Source organism: Dendropsophus ebraccatus, chromosome 6, assembly GCF_027789765.1.
Source record: "Dendropsophus ebraccatus isolate aDenEbr1 chromosome 6, aDenEbr1.pat, whole genome shotgun sequence".
NCBI lineage: Eukaryota > Metazoa > Chordata > Amphibia > Anura > Hylidae > Dendropsophus > Dendropsophus ebraccatus.
Window position 1 is genome coordinate 15982706 of NC_091459.1, and position 22294 is coordinate 16004999.

Genomic DNA, 22294 nt, shown 5'->3' on the forward strand with positions numbered 1-22294 from the left:
GAAAAAATCGTTAGAAAAATTGTTATTGCGATTGTTTTTAAGAGCGCGTAACACCATTTCACACATTGGCCCTGTTCACACTGAGCAAGAATATCGGAATTCTGCGGCAGATCTCTCCGCTGCGGAATCCCGCCGGGCTCAGTGTCCTGCTTTGAGCTAATGAGAGGGTGCGCGCGTATCAGTTTCCTCGCCTCTCCGTTCAAAGAAATGACATGTCCCTTCTTTGAACAGAGAGCAGCGGCAGCGGAGGAGCTAACGCCCTCTCATTTACTCAAAGCATCAATTTCCGATGTTCTTGCTCAGTGTGAACAGCGCCATAGGGTGAATCTTTGAAAGACTATTTACACAAAGCGATTTGCTAATTTTTTGCGAACAACCAACGATGATTTGAGAACATGTTGAAAGATCACAATGAACGATTTCTCGCTCGTCGCTCGATCGTTCGCTGTGTTTACACGAGCCGATTATCGCTGAAATGCTATTGTTATTGCGAAAATTTGAACGATAATCGTTCCGTGTAAACGCGCCATAAGGCTATGTTCACACTGCGTATGAATCCGTCCGTAGATCGTACGCCGGCGTACATGTGCGGCTCAAACTACGGGCGTGGGAAAAATCGGCATGCGACCGGATGCGTACGCACCGCGAACATACGGCCGTAGTAGAGTTATGCTTCCCTAGCTTGTTTCGAAGCGATCTGAGGCAGGTCATTTACTTGGAAATCTTCGCCCAGCCCAGTAATACACACAGAACCTTTTGGATCGAAAAATCAAGTTCAATTTGGCTGAAATAAGTACTCCGTACGGGACCGCATGGAAATCCACGGCCGTGAGTTAGAACAGTTCCGGCCTCAAACAATGGTCTTGTTCATTTTTCACGGCGCCGTATACGATCCGGCCGTAAGCTCATACGTAGTGTGCACTGTGCGGGTGTATATCGTATACTTTCAAGCGAACGCATCAACCTCAAAACTACGTGCGTATATTCGCTGTTCGCACTACGGACGGATTCATACGCAGTGTGAACATAGCCTAAGGCTGTAACGGACCAGACGGTAGAGGAAATGTTTAGGAAGCGAACCTCCAAATAAAAAAATACAAAAGGCATCCACGTCCGTTATTTCCGATATTTAATTGACTTCAATGCAATGCAATGAAGTCAATGGAATGATGGACGTCCAATGCACACAGTGTATAAAATAATAGACTTTGTCTGTGCGGACATTTAAAGGCTAGGTTCACACAGCATCTTTTTTAGGCCTTTCGATGGCCGTCTTTTTTGGGCCCCCTTCATTTTGAGCCTAAATAACATCCGTTATTTGAAACCACAGACATCATTGCAAAATTACAGTTTTTACATCACATTATTACATTAATATTTAACCTCAAAATGACAGACGTCCATGGAACGGCCAAAAAGAGTCATTGTGAGAACCTAGCCAAATAACGTCCATGACAATTATTTTCGGACGTCTTTTGCAAACATCGGACGTTATTTTTTAGTTATTCACACACACCGTTTTTCTTTTTTCACCGTCCTTTGACCGTTTTTACTATTAAATTCAATGGACTTTTCAATGAAAGACAAAGACGTTCACCCAACGTCCAAAAAAGGAAAAAGGCGCCCGCATTTTGTGTTAAAAAAAGACGTCCTTTATTGCATCATTTTGTCACAGTGTATTAAATGACGGATGTCTTTTGAGGGGGACGTCATTTAATACGCTGTGACAAAGACGTCCGTTATTCCATAGACTTCAATGCAATTTGTTGCCGTCAGTTAATATGATGCAATAACAGACGCCTTTTTCCTCTTTTGGACGTTGTGTGAACATAGCCAAAGAGCGATCAGTCCACCTGACCTAGAATAATGTAACAACAACAGTCACTGCACAAACAGTGAAAAATTTCTCTTTTAAAAAATGGAGAGGAAAAAACATTTGAACATGAATGGAACTGCATCTGGTCATGGTCACTATTTCTATAGTCTTCTAGTTCACATTTTGTTTTCTCCCCCTTCTTTGTTAGTAAACTTCTACACTTGAGGGGAATTTATATATAATTTTTTTCCGTGTACCTTCTTTTAGTTGCAGTTTTTTTTTTTACCATTATGTGCAATAAAAATTTCAAATTCAGTCAGGCACATAAAAAACAAAAAAAACTCACATGCACACTGCTGTTAGCGTACAAATATTACTCCCTAAATACAGTGGAACAGGAAAAACAAAGGCCAACTGGGATTGTTAGTGAAAGAAAATGTAGCAAAGCAATGATACATTTCCCCCATTTTGTGAACCAGTGCCGCCGCTGCTGTAATCATAGGACTAGTTAGTATCAGTTACCAAAGTCTATAGATTCTCTGTTTTGGTAGGGTGTTCAAGTTAAAGGGGTACTCTGGCAAAAATCTTTTTCTTTCAAATCAACTGGTGTCAGAAAGATTTGTAATTTACTTCTATTTAAAAAATCTAAAGTCGTCTAGTACTTATCAGCTGCTGTATGTCCTGCAGGAAGTGGTGTATTCTATCCAGTCTGACACAGTGCTCTCTGCTGCCACCTCTGTCCATGTCAGGAACTGTCCAGAGCAGGAGAGGTTTTCTATGGGGATTTGCTACTGTTTTAGACAGTTCCTGACATGGACAGTGGTGGCAGCAGAGAGCACTGTGTAAGACTGGATAGAATACACCACTTCCTGCAGGACATACAGCAGCTGATAAATATGGGAAGACTTGAGACTTAAGATCTATATAACTTTCTGACACCAGTTGATTTGAAAGAAAAATTTTGGAGTACCCCTTCAATTTAGCTGAAACATTATTCAGCTGAAAGACGGTTCCTAATTCATCATATTCATAAATTCATGAGGGGGGCTAAAATTTACTCCCAAACTTTTCGACAATGAAAAATAGTATCCCTGCCATCGTAAGAAGATCATCTCACAGAGATTTGGAGCATTGTTCTGTGTTCTCACATCTAGTTATCTTCCTCAAGCTCCTATAGGTATTACTGTATACTGTATACCTAGCCAAGCACCTGACTACATACAGTTAACTAGGTCCCAATGTGTCCTTTGATATCTGTAGTTTAGTGGGGACAGCTGCTCAGCACCCCACTGTTACCTGATTCCGTGGAAACTATTTGGTTTCAGAGCCAGAATTGAGTTTGTGTGTCAAGTTGAGGCCCCGGTGGGGCGGTAATGAGAGCAAGAATGTTCTTGACCCTGTGTATTCCAAACAAATCACTTGCTTTACACAGTATTCGCCTGATTTTTTTTTTTGATTTTTTTTTACCCAGCCGATAAGGACTAATTTAACAAACTATTCATAGCTTTGTGGATAGAATATTCTCTGAATATTCACCAAAAATTGCGCAAAAATATTTACCAGGTACTGTCCAGACATAGGCCTGCCCCTGTTTGTGCACATTTTTAAAAAGTTGCAAATGATAAATTTGGCGCAAATATCGGATTATGCAAATTTTTAGGTGAATACTTAAAGGGGTAGTGCGGCGCGGGCGGGGGTCGGGGAACACGGGGAAGGGGGCCATTCACATACATAACATACATTACAAAGTTGTATAACTTTGTAACGTGTGTTATTTTGTGAATAATTTCTTAGCGTCGCACTACCCCTTTAAAACGGGCAGATTAAAAAAAAAAAAAAAAAGTTTCATGTAAATAATTTTAATACTGTTTCATACATAGAACGTTTAGTCATACAAGACAAAAACTTGACGAAAATCCAATTATTCACCTAAAAATAGGTAAAAAGCCCTTGATAAATGTCACCCACTGTGTTAAAAATTTTGGAGATTTTTAAAAAATGTTTTTGATAACTTTTCTCGGTTCTGCCTGTATGCAAAAAATAAAGAAAGCGTACATAAGGAGCTCCATTATCAATGCATGTGATTGCTAATACAACTTTATATTTCCAAGTTTCTTTTTGGGAAAAAAAAAAGAAGAAAAGAAAAGGAAAATATGATTGAAGCTTTATTTGTGGCTCAGTGCCCAGAGTTTGTCCTGCAGTATTGCAGAGACTCGGATGCAAACCCTGCCAGGTCCGCACTTCTATGTAAAATGTATATCTTTCCTGGATGCATGTAATAGTAATGCTGCGTTTTCACGGAACGATTATCGTGCAAATTCGCACGATAACGATCGAAATCAAACGATAATCGTATGTGTAAATGCAGCGAACTCTCAAACGACGAGCGAGAAATCGTTCATTTTGATCTTTGAACATGTTCTCAAATCGTCGTTGATCGTTCGCAAAAAATTTGCAGATCGTTCCGTGTGAACAGTCGTTCGCCGATGTAACCAATGTGTGAGATAGGCTTAAGCGATCGCTGCGATATAGCGTACCGTCTAAACGCTGATCGTTATAAAAAAAAAACGTTACTCTGACATTGTTAATCGTACGATCGGGCTAATTATCGTTTCGTGTAAACGCAGATTTAGCCTTGCTAATATCTCAGCTAAAATGTTAAATCTCTGCAATTTACAATGCAGTTTGTGCAGGTGCATTGTCAATTAGTGTCTATTCCTGCCAGGTGTGTAACCAGTGTTGGACTGGGGTACCTTGGGCCCACCAGGGAATTTAATCCTGGGGGCCCATCCTACATATACTAGATATAAACAGCGTCAAACCTTTCACATTACTATTTCAAATAACTTGTCAGTCACTCTATGCAAACAGCATAGCGTGCCACTTAATTTTCTTGAAAGTAGAAGTGTCATGAAACTGCAGGGGTGCGGGAACATAATAACAAAAGTATACTTACCTGTCTCCGTGCCCTCATAACGCTTCCCTAACGCTATCCGACAGATACAGGCCTCCTTCAAGCTCCTCCAGCTGCAACGTCTTATACTCGGCTGATGGATCATCAGTGACTGGGACGGGACACAGCTGCAGTCACTGACTGGCTGAGCAGGCAATCCATCAGCCGCTTCAGTGACATTGCAGCTGGAGGAGCCAGGGCTTAGATATACACCAAACCCAGGTGAAAAATACTTCTGACAGCTGTGAGAGAGACCCAAGAGCAGCGCTATGGGGCACAGGGACTGGTAAGTATACTTTGTTATCTTCACACACCCTACTGCCTGCCTGTCATTTGTTAGTTTCACAAGACTTCTCCTTTAGGGAATCTGTAAAGCACAGATATAAAGAAATGCACATTACAAATATGCATACATAGTACACAAAAACATGCAGAATAGGTACATCAAATCCTGCAACATATATATGATATATATTTATGGTGGTCTCTATGTTGCCATGATATGCTATGATTGGTGTGACCCTGTCACTTGAAAAAACCTTTTGACAAATCTTGCAGATGTAGGTATAAACCTTGCGATGCACGTTTTTTCTTCAAGATTTGAGTGCCCCTTTAGTCCAGGGATATGCACATACATGCAGAAGTTCTACTAGCCACTGCTCCATCCTACTTGCCCTCATTGTGTAGGTGATAGATCTGTGAAGCAGGCAGATGTCCAGCTGTATGACTCTACAATATGGGATGGACCCCCAACTCCCAAGCATAATAAGTTATATCAAAAAACGCAAAATAAAGACACAACACATTGTAATCAGGTGTCAAAGGGTCCCAGTTTTATTTAAAATTGCATGACACTGAAAATGGCAGACCCTCAACTCATGAAGAGTCAACCTCCAGCACTCAGGCGAAGAAAAACCCCCTGTGGGGGAAAACCTCAAGGGAGCCATGGCTGGAGAGTTGCCCCTCCCCTGGGCTTAGAGGGTAATACCATAATATAAATATTGATGGCTAGGCGGATGTATCTCTTCTCCCTCACAGATCCAGGTCCTCAAAAAGATGGAGACTTGATGAAGGGGTAGTCTAAAGCAGACCATCCCTTTTCACCTGCTAGAACCTCCAAGGGGTAGGGGGCAGTAAAGTAGTCAAGCTCAAGGTCCTCTGGCGCATCCAAGATGGCACTGATCAGGGCGTGGTGCATTGCTTTATGGAACCTTCTTTATGACATAAGCGCTTGTCATCATAGTGCACGGTTGCCATGGTTACTGCAGGCAAACACATCTGAAGCATTAACCCATTAATGACTGGCATTGCACTTTACTGCAGAGGTCACTAAACACACTTGTGACCAAGCAAACAGCTTATGGTTAGGCCACACTAAGAGCATGGTTTGATGTGGCCCATAGCAACCAATCACAGCCCAGCTTTCCTTTCTCAAATTACTCTGGTAAAATAAAAGCTGAACTGTGATTGGTAGCCATGCACAACTTATGGTGCGTTTACACAGACAGATTCATCTGACAGATTTCTAAAGCCAAAACCAGGAATAGACTATAAACAGGGAACAGGTCATGAAGGAAAGACTGATTTCTGCTCTTTTCAGATCCATTCCTGGCTTTGGCTTCAAGAATCTGTTAGATAAATCTGTCTGTGTAAATGCACCACTAGACAGCCTAACATGCCCATAGCAACCAATCAAAGCTCAGCTTTAATTTTATTAGAGCTTGTTAACATATGAAAAGTGAGCTGTGATTGGTTGATATAGGCAAAACCGACTGTGTTTTGTCTCTGGCAGATTGATAAAGCTGCTCCATTGCTGTAAAGTTTATGTTGATGATGATGATGATGATGATGAGAGGCAATAAGTGACCAGGTGAAAGGCATGTGCAGCAGTGTTGGATGATTATATGTCATCCTGGAGCCCACCAAAGGGCCGGGCCCACCAGGGGATTCCCCTGATCCCCTGTGGGCCAGTCCGAGCCTGTGTGTAACTATCACTGTAGCCTTTTATTTTCCAAAGAGTCTGTGAGGAATGAAAGGTGGAATCTGATTGGTTGCTAGGGGCAACTGGGCCAGTCTCACTTTACACCATGTTTGATAAATCTCCCCTAATGTGTAAAGGAACATATTTGGGTATTTATACGTGTCTTATATTCAACATTTATCTATGTAATAATGTTTTATTTTTATTTTTGACCGAACAACATCTTTAAGGCTGCGTTCACACGTAACGGATCCGTAGCGGTTTTCTCGCTGCAAATTCGCAGCGAGACCCGCTGTGGATCCCTGCCCAGTACACCCTATGGGCAGAAAAACTCGCAGCAGAATGCACATCCTGCTGCGAGTTTGTCCGCAGCCCGCCCTGTTAACCCCCCGGCCGCCAGAGCGTATACTACACCTGGTCCCCGCTCCGGCTTCCTTTGGGGCTCCCGGTGTCTTCACGTCCCGCTGAGCCAATCAGTGCGCTGCGGTGTGGCAGCGCACTGATTGGCCGAGTGGGACGTGCCAGGAACCCCCGAAGCAAGCCGGTGCGGGGATCAGGTGAAGTATACGCTCCGGCGGCCAGGGGGTTAACAGGGCGGTCTGCGGACAAACTCGCAGCGGGATGTGCATCCTGGCGCGAGTTTGTCTGCCCATAGGGTGTACTGGGCAGGGATCTGCAGTGGGTCTCACTGCGAATTTGCAGCGAGGAGCCTGCTACGGATCCGCTACGTGTGAACGCAGCCTAGGGCTATGTTCACACTACGTATATTTCCGGCCATAGTGCGAACCGCGAATATACGCCCGTAGTTTAAAGGTTGATGCGTTCGCTTGAAAGTATACGATATACGCCCGCACAGTGCACACTACGTATTAGACTACGGCCGGATCATATAATGTGCCGTGAAAAATGAACAAGACCATTATTTGCGGCCGGAACTGTTCCAACTCACGGCCGTGGATTTCAATGCGGTCCCGTATGGAATACTTTTTTCAGCCAAATCGAACTTGGTTTTTATATTAAAAAGGTTCTGTGTGGTTTACGGGGCTGGGCGAAGATATCCAAGTAAATGACCTGCCTCAGATCGCTTCGAAACAAGCTAGGGAAGCATATTCACGGTTCGCCCATATGTTCACAATTCTATTCATGTCTATTTTTCATACGGCTGTAGTTTCAGCCGCACATGTCCGGCCGCGTACGAACTATGGCCGGACATATACGTAGTGTGAACATAGCCTAAATGTGCAAAATGAATCAACAAAAAATCTTTAATAAAATATCTTAAAAAAAAAAAGAAAGAAAGAAAATCTCTCCTATAGAGATGGGCAAACCTGGAGCATGCTGGAGTCCATCCAAACCCGAACTTTCAGCATTTGATTAGCGGTGGCTGCTGAACTTGGATAAAGCCCTAAGGCTATGTGGAAATCATGGATATAGTCATTGGCTGTATTCATGTTTTCCAGACAACCTTAGAGCTTTATCAAAGTTCAGCAGCCCCCGCTAATCAAATGCCGATCGTTTGGGTTCAGATGGACTCGAACCCGGTTCGCTCACCTCTACTCTCCTACTCCTACTGTAGACTGGAAATAGAGATGAGCGAACCGGGTTTGGGTTCGAGTCCATCCGAACCCGAACGATCGTCATTTGATTAGCGGTGGCTGCTGAACTTGGATAAAGCTCTAAGGTTGTCTGGAAAACATGGATACAGCCAATGACTATATCCATGTTTTCCACATAGCCTTAGGGCTTTATCCAAGTTTAGTAGCCACCGCTAATCAAATGCAGAACGTTCGGGTTCGGGTGGACTCGAACCCGAACCCGGTTCGCTCATCTCTAACTGGAAAGAGTACACCACTTCCTACAGGCCATACTGCAGCTGATACGTATTGGAAGACTTTAGATTTTTTAAAATAAGTAAATTACAAAGCTCTGACACTTTCTGGTTCAATAAGTTTTTATTAGGGTGTTTTCAAAAAGATTACAAATGCTGACATAGGCATATAAAGCAGCACAGAAGTAGCATATACAACGCTGGCAAGTCAAACAAAGGCAGGTACTATGACATAGAAAAAGCTAAATTGTGGCTGATTAGAAATATGGCTATGGATCGAAGCTACTCACACAGCTATAAGTTTGCATCCCAGTAGTCAGATAGAGACTAATAATTTAGCTGACCAGTATTGCAAAAAAAAAAAAAAATGAAGATTACGCTAAACGGTAGGCTAGCCAATGCAGGAGGGCATCTGACCTTGGGACGCAAAACACAGATTAGACAAAACAAACAAAAGAAACTCTAAAGGGTAGCAAGTATAAAGCTATAGGTAAAACAAACAAAAAGAAACTTTAAAGGGTGGCAAATAGAAAGCTACAGAGGAATGTGCCGAGACGCTAAGAGGCATCTACGGCAAAAGAAAGAACATGAGGGGTATACTGTCCAGCCTAACAAGGGACCAGAAGGTGTCCGAGCGGATGAAACTTAATCCAGGTTCCAGGTGTTGAGTAATCTCTGTCCATCTTCTACTGACGTAACATGGTGTTTGGAGTTCCCATAGTCTATCAACAGTTGGGCAGAGTTAATCCACTGATACTTGATGTTCTTGGTTCGCAGAGTCCTAGTAAGGTCAGCATATAACCTGCGTGCGCATAAAGTCTCCGAGGAGAGGTCCGTAAATATTTCAATGTCCCGGTATTGCTCAGGCAGCCTCTTACCCTCTCTAGATGTGTGCAGGAGTGCAGACTTTACATGGAGAAAGTGGAGTCGAACAATGGTGTCTCTGGCCGATGAAGCAGGAAAATGTTGAGGTTTAGGAATTCTCCTCGCCCAGTCCACAATTACTTCCCGGTTAGGTATGTTAGGTAAGGAACGCCTGATTAAGGACTGAATATAGGTGGGCAGCTCCGATGGAGTAACTGTTTCCGGAATATTAAGGAGTTTAAAGGGGTAGTCCACCCAAAAAATTTTTCTTTCAAATCAACTGCTGCCATGAAGTGCCAGAGATTTGTAATTTACTTCTATTAAAAAATCTCAAGCCTTCCAGTACTTATCAGCTGCTGTATGCCCAACAGGAAGTTGTATTATTTCCAGTCTAGAGAGCAGGAGAGGTTTTCTATGGGGATTTGCTCCTGCTCTGGACAGTTCCTGACATGGACAGAGGTGGCAGCAGACAGCACTGCGTCAGACTGGAAAGAAAACACCACTTCCTGCAGGACATACAGCAGCTGATAAGTACTGGAAGACTTAAGATTTTTTAATAGAAGTGAATTACAAATCTCTGGCACTTTATGGCACCAGTTGATTTGAAAGAAATTTTTTTTGGGTGGACTACCCCTTTAAGGTTATTCCTTCTATTAAAGTCGTCTTGTCTCGAGATTTTGGCTCTCAATACGTGAGTTTCCTCCTCCAACCGTCTACACGCTTCCGACAGAGCATTGTGAGCCTCAATAGTTTCACCCAATTTGAGTTCCGCCAACAGAGCCCTATCCTCCACCGCTCTCACCGGAGAGGACAGGGAAGAGAAAAGCCGGTCCATTCCCATCAATAATGAATCCCTGAACGAGATAAGCCAGTCCTTGAGTAGAGGGACAGGTAATGGAGGCATATAGTCAAATTGTTTATCAGTGTCCTTCTTTACCTCTAATAAGATCAAAGAGGTCGGAGTATATGCCCCTGGTTGTGATGGCAGGGAAGGACAAGGGCATAAGTTAGGAGGCGTTGAGAAGGCTGCCGGTAACGGAGGAGAATCAGAAACATTTGTAACAATGACCGGGGGGAGTGTGTGGTGAAATTCAGAAGCCAGCGGGGAAAGGTGCCCAGTCTCAATGGGGGTCCGCGGTGCGGAAAGATCCGGAGCCACAGAAGAGGATATTGTCGGGGACGGTAGATCGGGAGTCAAATCTAGAGTTCCCGGTAAAGTCACATCTTCTGAAAACAATAAGGAAAGGTCCGCGGTAGAAGAGGAGCGGGAGCTCGGGGATTCTCCAGTTGCTGATAGAGAAGCGGGCCGCGGAGACCCTGTCGGTGGACACACTGGATTGCGCTGTGCATCAGGAGCCCCGGCTTGGCCGGTATGAGAGTTCAAAAGTACCTTTCTGTTTGTCCGGGATCGTCGTTTAGCTGCACGAGATGGAACGGGATCACTCTCCCCCGTCCTCCGATGACAGGCTGATATAACAGAAGGAGAAGGAGATCGCAGTGTTTCCAGCATCTCAGTAAGCAAAGCCTCCCGCCAGCAGTCTGTCACAAGATCAGCGCCATCTTGCTTTCTCCCCGCCGTCGGTAAAGAAGATTGAGCTTTCCTCCGGGCTGCCGCCGAAGCTTTTTTCGAAGTAGAGGACATCTAGATTGGTAGAGGGATCCTTCAGGAGTCTCCAAACCGAAATTAGGTAAGGAACAGAGCCGTGAAGTCGCCGGTATAGGCCCGGGAAGCAGGAGCTCAAGCAGGACACGTCTGGTCACCTCGAGCGCAGGCCACGCCCCCCAGCTCTGACACTTTCTGGCGCTAGTTGATATGAAAGAAAAACATTTTTATTTAAGCTGTATTTCCACAAATGTGTTCAGAAGGCATTCCCAAACACAATAGAAACCACATCCTCTCACATCCACCACAATTTATACCTTAAATTGTTTGTCAAGTTGTAGCTGAAATCTGAGGGGTATGGGCAGTCACAAGAAGCAACTCATTTATTAAAGGGGTACTTCGGCGAAAAGCTTATCCTTTCAAATGAACTGGCTTCAGAAAGTTATATAGATTTGTAATTTACTTCTTTTTAAAAATGACAAGTCTTCCAGTACTTATCAGCTGCTGTATGTCCTGCAGGAAGTGATGTATTCTTTCCAGTCTTACACAGTGCGCTCTGCTGCCACCTCTGTCCATGTCAGGAACTGTCCAGAGCAGCAGCAAATCCCCATAGAAAACCTCTCCTGCTCTGGACAGTTCCTGACATGGACAGAGGTGGCAGCAGAGAGCACTGTGTCAGACTGGAAAGAAAACATCACTTCCTACAGGATACACAGCAGCTGATAAGTACTACGAAAGAGAATACCCCTCTAAGGGCAGAGTGCTGCCCCTCAGACAAACTCTGTCCCTCTCGCTTATTCCAGTACGACGCCACAACATTACCATCTACAACATTTAGTAAGTTCCTACTACCCTTTAACTATTACTTTCTGTTGTGCTGTCTAATTCCCAGACAAGTCCCGGTCGCTGTGTCTCTCGGAGGCCTGCGTCTCTGTAGCTGGACGTATACTCGATTCCCTGGACAGAGATGTGGACCCATGTCAAGACTTCTATCAATACTCCTGTGGGGGTTGGATGAAAAGGAACCCATTGCCTGATGGACGGTCCAGATGGAATACATTCAACAGTATATGGGATCAGAATCAGGCTGTGCTGAAACATATACTTGGTGAGAAGAGTGAGAACATTTGTCATTTCCTAATGTGAGGAAAATAAGTCACATGTCCGCTGCTCCCCCGTATTATAATTCTATTGTATAAGATACTGGGGAATTGCTTCATGCTGATTTTTAGTACACAGAGGCAGTGAAAAGTCTAAGGACACCCTCTTACTTCATAAATGAGAGGCAGAATGACATGTCTGAATACCCCAGCAAGTAATGACTATCATTTAGGCTATGTTCTTAAAGGGGTAGTGCGGCGGTAAACAATTATTCACAGAATAACACACATTACAAAGTTATACAACTTTGTAATGTATGTTATGTCTGTGAATCGCCCCCTTCCCCGTGTTCCCCAACCCCCGCCCGTGTACCCGGAAGTGTGGTGCATTATACATACCTGATCCGTGTTGCGCCGTCCGCCATCTTGTGCCAGGACGTCATCTTCGGACAGCCGGCCGAAGAGCTCCGACTGTCCCTAGTGCCGGCCGCCCTCTGCAGCGTCTCCAGATGCTCAGCTGCGATTGGCTGAGCCTAACTGTGCTCAGCGAATCGCGGCTGAGCAACCAATGACGCGTGCCGCATCATCAGCTGCTCAGCCGCGATTGGCTGAGCCTAACTGTGCTCAGCCAATCGCGGCTGAGCATCTGGTGACGCTGCAGAGGGCGTCCGGCACTAGGGACAGTCAGAGCTCTTCGGCCGGCTGTCCGAAGATGACGTCCTGGCACAAGATGGCGGACGGCGCAACACGGATCAGGTATGTATAATGCACCACACTTCCGGGTACACGGGCGGGGGTTGGGGAACACGGGGAAGGGGGCGATTCACAGACATAACATACATTACAAAGTTGTATAACTTTGTAATGTGTGTTATTCTGTGAATAATTGTTTACCTCCGCACTACCCCTTTAAAGGGGTACTCCGGGCAAATTACATAATTTAACACTACACTTACAAAGGAAAGTTATATAACATTGCCATTTACACTCATTAGGACAGCTGTAATGTTACCTGTTTTTTAAAGAATCAAAGTCCCACAGGAAGTTCTGTAGTTCAGGAAGAAGGAAACACATCACGTCTCAATGCTGTTCCACAGGTGCCATATTGAGACGTGATGCATTTCCCCTCTGTCACAGGGAAACCCGCACCTCAACACATCCTCTGCCCGGCCCTCAACGCATCCTCTGCCCGGCCCTCAACACATCCTCTGCCCGCCCCACTCCTCCTCAGCTCGCCAAACTCCTCCTCTGCCCACCCAGTATTACAATACATACTATATTATCTGTCGGGCTCCCTCCTCTGCAGGATCTCAGTCTCCTCTGCTTCTCAGTCATCCTGGAGATCGGCAGCTGCTTGCAGCATCAGATGTCACAGATCTAATAGGAGGCATTTGGCACCCTTTCAATGCCAGATGCCTGCTAGGAGATCACTGGTGTCTGATGCTACAGGATTCTCCTCCAGAATGACTGAGAAGCAGAGGAGACCTCGGACACCAGATTCAGCTATAACTCATAGTCCAGCAGCTGACAGCAAGCAGCAACATCTTTCTGGAGCTGAAAGGGTTTGTTTCAATGCTCCCTGGAAGATCCTGGCCGAGTTCAAGCTCCTGAAAGATGTTGCTGCTTGCTGTCAGCTGCTGGTCTATGTGTTATAGCTGAATCTGGTGTCTCCTCTGCTTCATAAGCACAGTCACCATCATCAAGTATCAGCATGGCATGATGGTGGGGGTTGTATGTGTGCAAGCTGGAGTTGCACAGCTTCCAGAACTACTACCACCATCATTGTCTCTTGGACAAGATGCTGGTAGTAATTTTTCAAGCTGTGCAACTCCAGGTTGCACAACCACAACCCTCAGCATCATGCCATATTAAAAGTAGACAATGGTGGCTGCAGTTTTTATGCACTGGACGGACACCCAAATAAGGGGGCTGGGTTGTCAGTATTTACCATTACTGCTTGTTTAGGGGACTAAGCTGTGCAGTGGGAGGGGAATAGATGGAGGGGGGCGGGGAATAGAGGAGCTAGGGATGGGGGGCGGGGTTGTGGCCATATTTGTGGGTGGGAGGAGGAGGTGGGAGGTATACAGAGGCAGGCCAGGGAAACAAGGCATTGTGGGGACTGTAGGAATATGCAGCAGACAGGCACTGGTCCAAACAGGAAGCTGGAGATGTAATCAGCAGCAACAGAGAACAGTGCAGGGGGCAGCGAGAGCAGCCAGAGTGGGAAGAAATGTGACAGAGAGGAAGCCAGTAACCATCCCCCAGTGTGTGAGGAGTTTAGATTTTACAGGGGGTGCCTGGAGTACTCCTTTAACCCTTTCACGACCTGGGGTCATTGATGCCTCAATGCCCAGGTCGTTTTAGGATATCAGTTTATGGGATCCTAATGATCCCATAAGCTGATGTCCCTGTGTCTGTCCCCTCTCTTCTGTCCCCTGCTGCTGCCTGCTGCTGCCTTCCCTCCCTACCTTACTCCCCCTGGCCTCCGTAGCCAGGAAACCAGAAGCCTCAGGCTTTCCATGGCTACCATCAGGGCTTTGCGATCACTTCCCAGAGCCCCAATGGACACCATCAGAGAATTCTCCCTCTGTAGAGGGAGAATTCTCTGTCAGAAGCCCTATAGATGCTGTGGTCGTGCTGACCACACTAACTCTAACTAAACTCTCAGCCCCGAAGCGCGGCTCCGATGCTGAGAGTTGCGGCGGGTCCCCGACTATCACTGATAGCCGGGACCCGCTGCGGATGACACAGACGCAGCTCCTGTGCCTGTGTCATCCTGGATCATTAACTAACGTTGCTGCAGAATCAGGCATAGGCTGCAGCGATGTTAATTAACTGTGGAGCGGCGGGAGGTGGTTAACATACACACCCCAAAAAAATAGCTGCACCCTCAAAATGTATCACCATTTAGGGTGTTAAGACCCCAAATCAATATATATATATATATATCCTACAAACTAATCAACACCACACTAATGTAATACAGTTATTTATATAAAATCACATTTGTCACTGGTTCCTATACAGACAAAAAAAACAACAACCAGGGGTACAGGGTACTGGTAAAAAAAAAACAGGCCACAATAGTTATGCACTAGTATGCAGTGTGATAACATAAAAGATTATTAGATTACATAGTACTCTGGCTCCATCTGCTGGTTACACACAATAATGCATATAGAGTAATATAGGTGTTTCATGCATATCTGTGACTGCCTTTAGCCTTTACACCAACATCACAGAGAGAAAAAAGCAAATGAAACACTAAAAAAAGGCAGGAAAAAAACAAAGGATAAAGAGAGACCAGAAAATGTATTTTTTGTTTCACACTTCCACCCTGATGAAGCATGGAAGTGTGAAACATGCGTCGGGCAGTCCCAGGGTTGCCAGGGATACTGGTGAAGTAAGGCAACAGTGATAATGTGTTTTCCTGTAATACTTTCTTTTTTTGCAAAAAAATTAAAAGAAATTCTGCTTTTTTTTACCTTGTTTTTTAAGTGCTTCTTTTGCATTTTTTCCCCTCATCATCTTTTCTGTGATGTTGGGGTAAAGGCTATAGGTAGTCACAGATATGCTTGAAGCACCTTTATTACTCTATATGCATTATTGTGTGCAGCCAGCAGATGGAGCCAGAGTACTATGTAATGTAATACTCTTCTCTGTTATTACACATGATGTAACTATTGTGGCCTGGCTTTTTTTTTTACCAGTACATTGTGTAATCATCTGGTTGTTGTTTCTTTGACTATATAGTAACCAGTCATGTATGTGATTTTATATAAAGAAATGTATTACATTTCTGCAATAAAGATGAATTGTTTCTACTTGATTGTGGTGTTGATCAGTTTGTAGGATATAAATGTCCAGAACATGGCTACCACCTTGAAAGCTGCCATATTGGATCAGAGGTTAGTTTTTACAATTGGAAGGTGGTCATGTAGCACATCAGAGAGGACCAGAATTGTCAAAAATTAAGCTGCAATTAGGCTATGTTCACACAGTGTGTTTTTGTAAAGACAAGAACGGCTGTCCCTACCTTAAAATATTGCACTACATTGAACACTATGGGGAACAGCGGCCGTTGTTCATGCACTGTATTGAACAACGGCCGTTGTTCTGCTATAGCCGCACAAATAATTGACATGTCAATTATTTGAGTCCGCTAATACAGGAACAACGGCTGTTGTTTCCACTCTGTCCACACCATGTATGGCCGTTCTGACGGCCATACATTCCATGGACTTCTATGGTTAATTGTACTGCAGACATGTGCCCGCAATCCAAATAAAATAAAATGATGTCCCTGCAGTCGATATGGTAATATTGGCCGCAGGAACATGTCAAGCAGTGACCATTGTTTGACACAGCAAACAATGGCCGTTGTTTATACACTGTGTGAACATAGCCTAAGAGTTGCAATATCACTTGTGGTTATCAACACAGAAAGATGCAACAACTGAGAACATTCTCTGCAATGCACAGCTATATGCTTAATGTGTTGTCCATGGTGCTGAACACAGAGCTGAAGCTGAACACAAAACAACTTTGTTGATAATTTTTGAATTACAAGATATATTGCAAATCTGATTGTGGTACTCTATTTCTGAGCCAGTTTTGGTTTTCTTAAATATGCTACATGACCACTTTCCTATTGGAAAAACTTGATCCAATATGGTGGATTTCAAGATGGCGGCCTTGTTACCGACATAGCCTAAAAGATAGACCCATCTCACCCAACACTTGCAGGGATACTCAGATATGTCATTTTCCTATTCATTTCTGTAATAATAGGGTGTCCTGAGACTTTTGACTCCCTTTCACTCCCTCCCCTTTGACCCTGTATTCTAAAAATTACCTAAAATTATCTAAAAATATGAATTAAAAAAAGTACACGCATTTGGTATCGCCACGTGCATAATGACGCTGGCACTAAAGTTATAATGTAATTTAACCTGCACAGTGTCTGCAGAAAATTCAGTTAGAAAAATCCTAATTTCCCCATTTTTTTCATGTAAGTCTGGGTCCACAATACGTTTTTTTCATCCGTTTTTTTCAACTTTTTTTGGCTAAATCGGATGCAAAAATTGGATGGATGGATTTGTGTGCATCTGTTTTGATCCGTCTTTCTGTTTACGATCGTTTTTTTAAATAATGGAAGTCAATGGAAAAACTGATTTTTCATCCGTTTTTGCAAAAAACATGGATTGCAAAAACATAGTGTGAACCCAGCCTAATGAGGGCATTTTTCTCAAGAAAATTGTAATATCGGCCAAAATTTGCCACTAACCTAAAGTACAATGGCTCAGATTTACTAATGTGTCTCTGACAGAATTTTGACTGAAAAAGTGGCGCACAGGACTTTTCATTACACTTACTATGCATTTTAGAAACATTCCCACCACTTTTTGACACTTTTCTGGCTATTATGTAAAAGAAGAGTGGTTTATGCAAAAAAGAGGTGTGATCTAATTTGCGCCAAAAAAAATTCACCTAAATCAGGCTAAAAACAGAAAAAGCTGGTGCAAACTTTGCACCAAAAATGAGATATTCTTTAATGGTGCGTTCATACCTACAGGATCTGCAGCAGATTTCATTTAAATAAGTGAACACAGCATCAAATCTGCTGCAAATCTGCAGATCCTGTAGATGTGAACGCACCCTAAGGGTGGTATTACATGGGCCGAGCAGGGCCCGATAATACCTGTAAACGAGCAGCGATCTGCTAGATCGCCGCTCGTTTACTGGGCCTATTACACGGCCCGATAATCGTTCAACAAGGGCTGCAAGGACATTGTTACCGATGTCCTTGCAGCCCTTGCATAACTATATACATTACCCATCCACGTTCCAGGGCTGCTGCTGTGGTCTTCTTCTCCCCGGGTCCCGTGCGCTGTAACGTCAGAGTGGCCTGTCAGCTGACAGGCCACTCAGCCAATCACAGGCCGGGACCGCCGCGGCCTGTGATTGGCCGGGCGGCCTGTCAGCTGACAGGCCACTCTGACGTTACAGCGTGCGGGACCCGGGGAGAAGAAGACCACAGCAGCAGCCCTGGAACATGAATGGGTAATGTATATCGTTAGTCGCCGCCCGCGCACCGCTATTACACGTAGCGGTGCGCGGTCGGCGCCCAACAAAAATAGGTCTAAACCTATATCAACGATCAGCCGATGATCGTTGTCATCGGCTGATCGTTGTATTTATTACATGGAGCGATAATCGGCTGAATCGGGCCAATTCGGCCGATTATCGTTCCGTGTAATAGTACCCTACTGGGTTCACACTACGTATATTTCAGTCAGTATTGTGGTCCTCATATTGCAACCAAAACCAGGAGTGGATTAAAAACACAGAAAGGCTCTGTTCACACAATGGTGAAATTGAGTGGATGGCCGCCATTTAATGGCAAATATTTGCTGTTATTTTAAAACAACGGCTGTTATATTGAAATAATGGCCGTTATTTACTGTTATATGGCGGCCATCCACTCAATTTTAACATTGTGTGAACAGATCCTTTCTGTGTTTTCAATCCACTCCTGGTTTTGGTTGCAATATGAGGACCACAATACTGACTGAAATATACGTAGTGTGAACCCAGCCTTATAAGTGTGACAGATTTATCAAGCAGTCTGATATATCTGGCACATTTAGAGGTACGTTCACACGTATTCGCAGTGAAACCCGCTGCGGATCCTGTACTGTGAAGGTGAATGGGCCCCATACTTGCAGCGGATCCGCTGCGTGTATGGGACCCGAACCCTTTAGCCCCCCTGACGCCGGCCGCCTGCAGCCCTGACTCCTTTAACCCCCCGGCAGCCGCCTGCAGCCCTGAGCATACATTACCTGCTCGGTGCCGTGGCTGTGTATGATGCTCCCGGCTCCCCTCGCTCCCTGATTGCCTGATGGGGAGCCAGGGGAGCCAGGAGCGTCACACACAGCCGCAGCGCCGAGCAGGTAATGTATGCTGAGGGCCGAGGCTGTGGGCGGCGGGGGGGTTAAAGGGGCCGGGTCACATACGCTGTGTGTATGGGACCCATTCACCTTCGCAGAACAGGATCCGCAGCGGGACTCTCCAGAAATCTGCTGCGGATCTGGTACATGTGAACGTACACTTAGGCTATGTTTCCACTATGTACAGATGAGCACAAACAACGGCGGTTGTTGTAAAAACCACGGTCAGAATTGATGTTCATGATCGTTAATTCTAGCCGTAGTTTTACAACAACGCCATGGTTTAGAGCTAAACAACGGCCATTCACTAAAGAACAGCTGTTGTTGGTACGTAGTGGGAACATAGGGGGAGATTTATCAAACATGGTGTAAAGTGAATCTGATTGGTTGCTAGGGGCAACTGAGCCAGTTTCACTTTACGCCATGTTTGATAAATTTCCCCCATAGCCTTTCTGTGCTTTCAATCCACTCCTGGTTTTGATTGAAAAATACTGAGCAAAAATACCATGTGGGAACATAGCCTTAAAGGGGAAGTCCAGGCAAAATAATTTTAATATTTAATTTTAATAAAGTTATGAAACTTACTAATAGACACTTATTATGGGAAATGCACCTATATTGCATTTTGCCTGCACTTACCACAACATGGCGTGTTCAGGTCTGTTTAAAGTTGGTGATGTCACGTCACATAAACTGCCGACTCCTGCTGCAGCAGTGGGACAGACTGGAACAGCAGGAGTCAGCAGTTTATGTGATGTGACATCACCAATTTTACACAGACCTGAACACGCCATGCTGTGGTAAGTGCAGGCAAAATGCAATATAGGTGCATCTCCCATAATAAGCGTCTATTAGTAAGTTTCATAACTTTATTAAAATTAAATATTAAAATTATTTTGCCTGGACTTCCCCTTTAAGGCTATGTTCCCACATGGTATTTTTGCTCAGTATTTTTCAATCAAGTTTCATAACTTTTGTTGGGCAATAACATATCTTAAAATTATTTCGCCCGGATTTCCTCTTTAAGGCCAATTTTGGGCCGGTCCTGAAAGAGTTAAGAAATAGCTGAGCCCTTTTAGATGGCTTTATTTATTCCTTCAATGTTTAAAACTTTCTCCTACTCTCCCAAAAAAGTGATTGTGTTTTACATATGAATAGATGAAATGGGGACTGTAGGGGTAGAAGCGGGTGGAAGGCTGCACAGGCTGAATTATGTGCTGTATCTTGGAGGGAAGAAATGAGCGTTCAATGGACGTTCTTCTGCTTGTGCTAATAACAGACATTGCCTAATATCTAATTACTATATTTCTTCCTAATTCAGAGAATGCTACATTTAACTCTAGCAGCGAGGCGGAGATGAAGACACAGCGGTTTTATCTCTCCTGTCTGAAGGAGCAGAAAATTGAGGAGCTGAAAGAAAAACCTCTGACTGACCTCATAAAGAAGGTGACATCCGCGCGTTCCCTCACATAATCTATGGACCTTTTTTCTTCTTACATTCTATAAAATCTAACAATACAGAAGAGGTCTTACAATAGTTGCTGTTTGTACGGTCTTCAGTCTGTGGCCTCAATTCTATTTCGAGCAAGACCTGTTTAAATAGAGATATCCTAAGGCCTAGCCATTTGTTCCCCTCCCTACCTTGTCCTCTCACCACTTACTGGTTGAGCAGTCGCTCTGTACTACAATTACCAGAATGAATTGCTTTCCCTCAGCTCTACATTACATGCATCCCACCCTGCCTACCCCCTCCGCAGCACCTGCTGCATTCAGTACCTGGCAGCTTCTCTGACTAAGGCATGCTGTAAGCACAACTCATTCTTCCCTAAATGTCCCAATAAAGATAGAGGTGTGTGCGTGTATATGTGTGTGTGTGTGTGTGTGTGTGTGTGTGTGTGTATATATATATATATATACAGTGTGTATATATATATATATATATATGTGACCACCAGGTACATCCCTATGATCTTTTTACATTGACAGACCAGCCCTGGAATGGGAATGGCGACGGTATGGTCCTCTTTTTGAACTTCTGCCCGGTTCCCATGCGCATTGTCCGTCTATTCCCGAGCACTGGCCCAGTACAAAGCATTAGGGGAGGGGCCCACTGGCCCCCAGTGTAATGATCTCCCCTCTATGAGGCAGCTCCATTGATTCTAATGGAGCCGAGTCACAGAGGGGAAGGGTTTCATCACACTGGGGGCCCGCCTCTAGTGCTTTGTGCCAGGAAGTGCTCAGGAATTTTTGTTAAATAACTACAAATATTTGCCATTAAATTTCCACTCAATTTCAGCAGTGTGTGAACATATCCTTTCTGTGGTCTCAATCCACTCCTGGTTTTGGATGAAAAATACTGAGCAAAATACTGAGCAAAAATACTGTGTGTGAACACAGCCTAAGGCTAGGTTCACACTATGTAACTGTGCGGCTGTATTTGCGGCTGTAATTGTGCAGCGGTATTTTTGGTGGTTCATGCGTACGCTGGAAAGTATACGATATACGGCTGCACAGTGCACACTATGTATGAATCTACGGCCCTATTGTAAATGGACCCGTAAAAAATGAACAAGACCATTGTTTGCGGCTGGAAATGCGGCCGTGGATTGACAGGCGGTCCGTACGGAGTACTTCAAAAATAGCCGGCAATGATGCCGAATGCCGATGCCTCTAATAGTTAATATATTAAATTAATAAAACACATTTTCTTTGTAATAAAGTCCCTTTCGTTGTTCAATAATTTAATTCTAACGAATCCATCATTGTGCAATTAAATATACTGTTAAAATAAATATATATATAAATAAATGTATATTTATATATATATTTATTTTTTGACAGTATATTTAATTGCACAATGATGGATTCGTTAGAATTAAATTATTGAACAACGAAACTGATTTTATTTAATCGAAAATGTGTTTTATTAATTAAATATTAATTAGTACAGGAAGCTCCATAAGCCGTTAATTCATATTCCCGGCAATAGAGCTTTCTGTACTAATCATCACTTTACTTTAATTAAAACATCAAATGTTTCTTCTAATTATGTTATCACAATAGCTTTATTAGAAGAAACATTTAGAATTATATGTGCGCTCAGCTGATTGGCTGATCGGCTCAGCGCACATATAATTAGCGGGTCCGCAGTACAGTGACTTCATTGTGCTGCGGACCAGCGAAGAGGACACATCGGGGT

The 22294-nt window shown here is 44.0% G+C and overlaps 1 protein-coding gene across 2 annotated transcripts in view; it reads left to right on the forward strand.

The window, feature by feature from the left end:
* ECE2 (endothelin converting enzyme 2) overlaps positions 1–22294 on the forward strand; it is a 68967-nt gene that overhangs the window by 13276 nt on the left and 33397 nt on the right. For both annotated transcript variants that reach the window (XM_069973464.1, XM_069973463.1), the window contains exons 4-5: positions 11938–12153; positions 20417–20541. In XM_069973464.1, coding sequence (XP_069829565.1) covers positions 11938–12153; positions 20417–20541 — 341 coding nt within the window. The remainder of the gene's footprint in view (positions 1–11937; positions 12154–20416; positions 20542–22294) is intronic.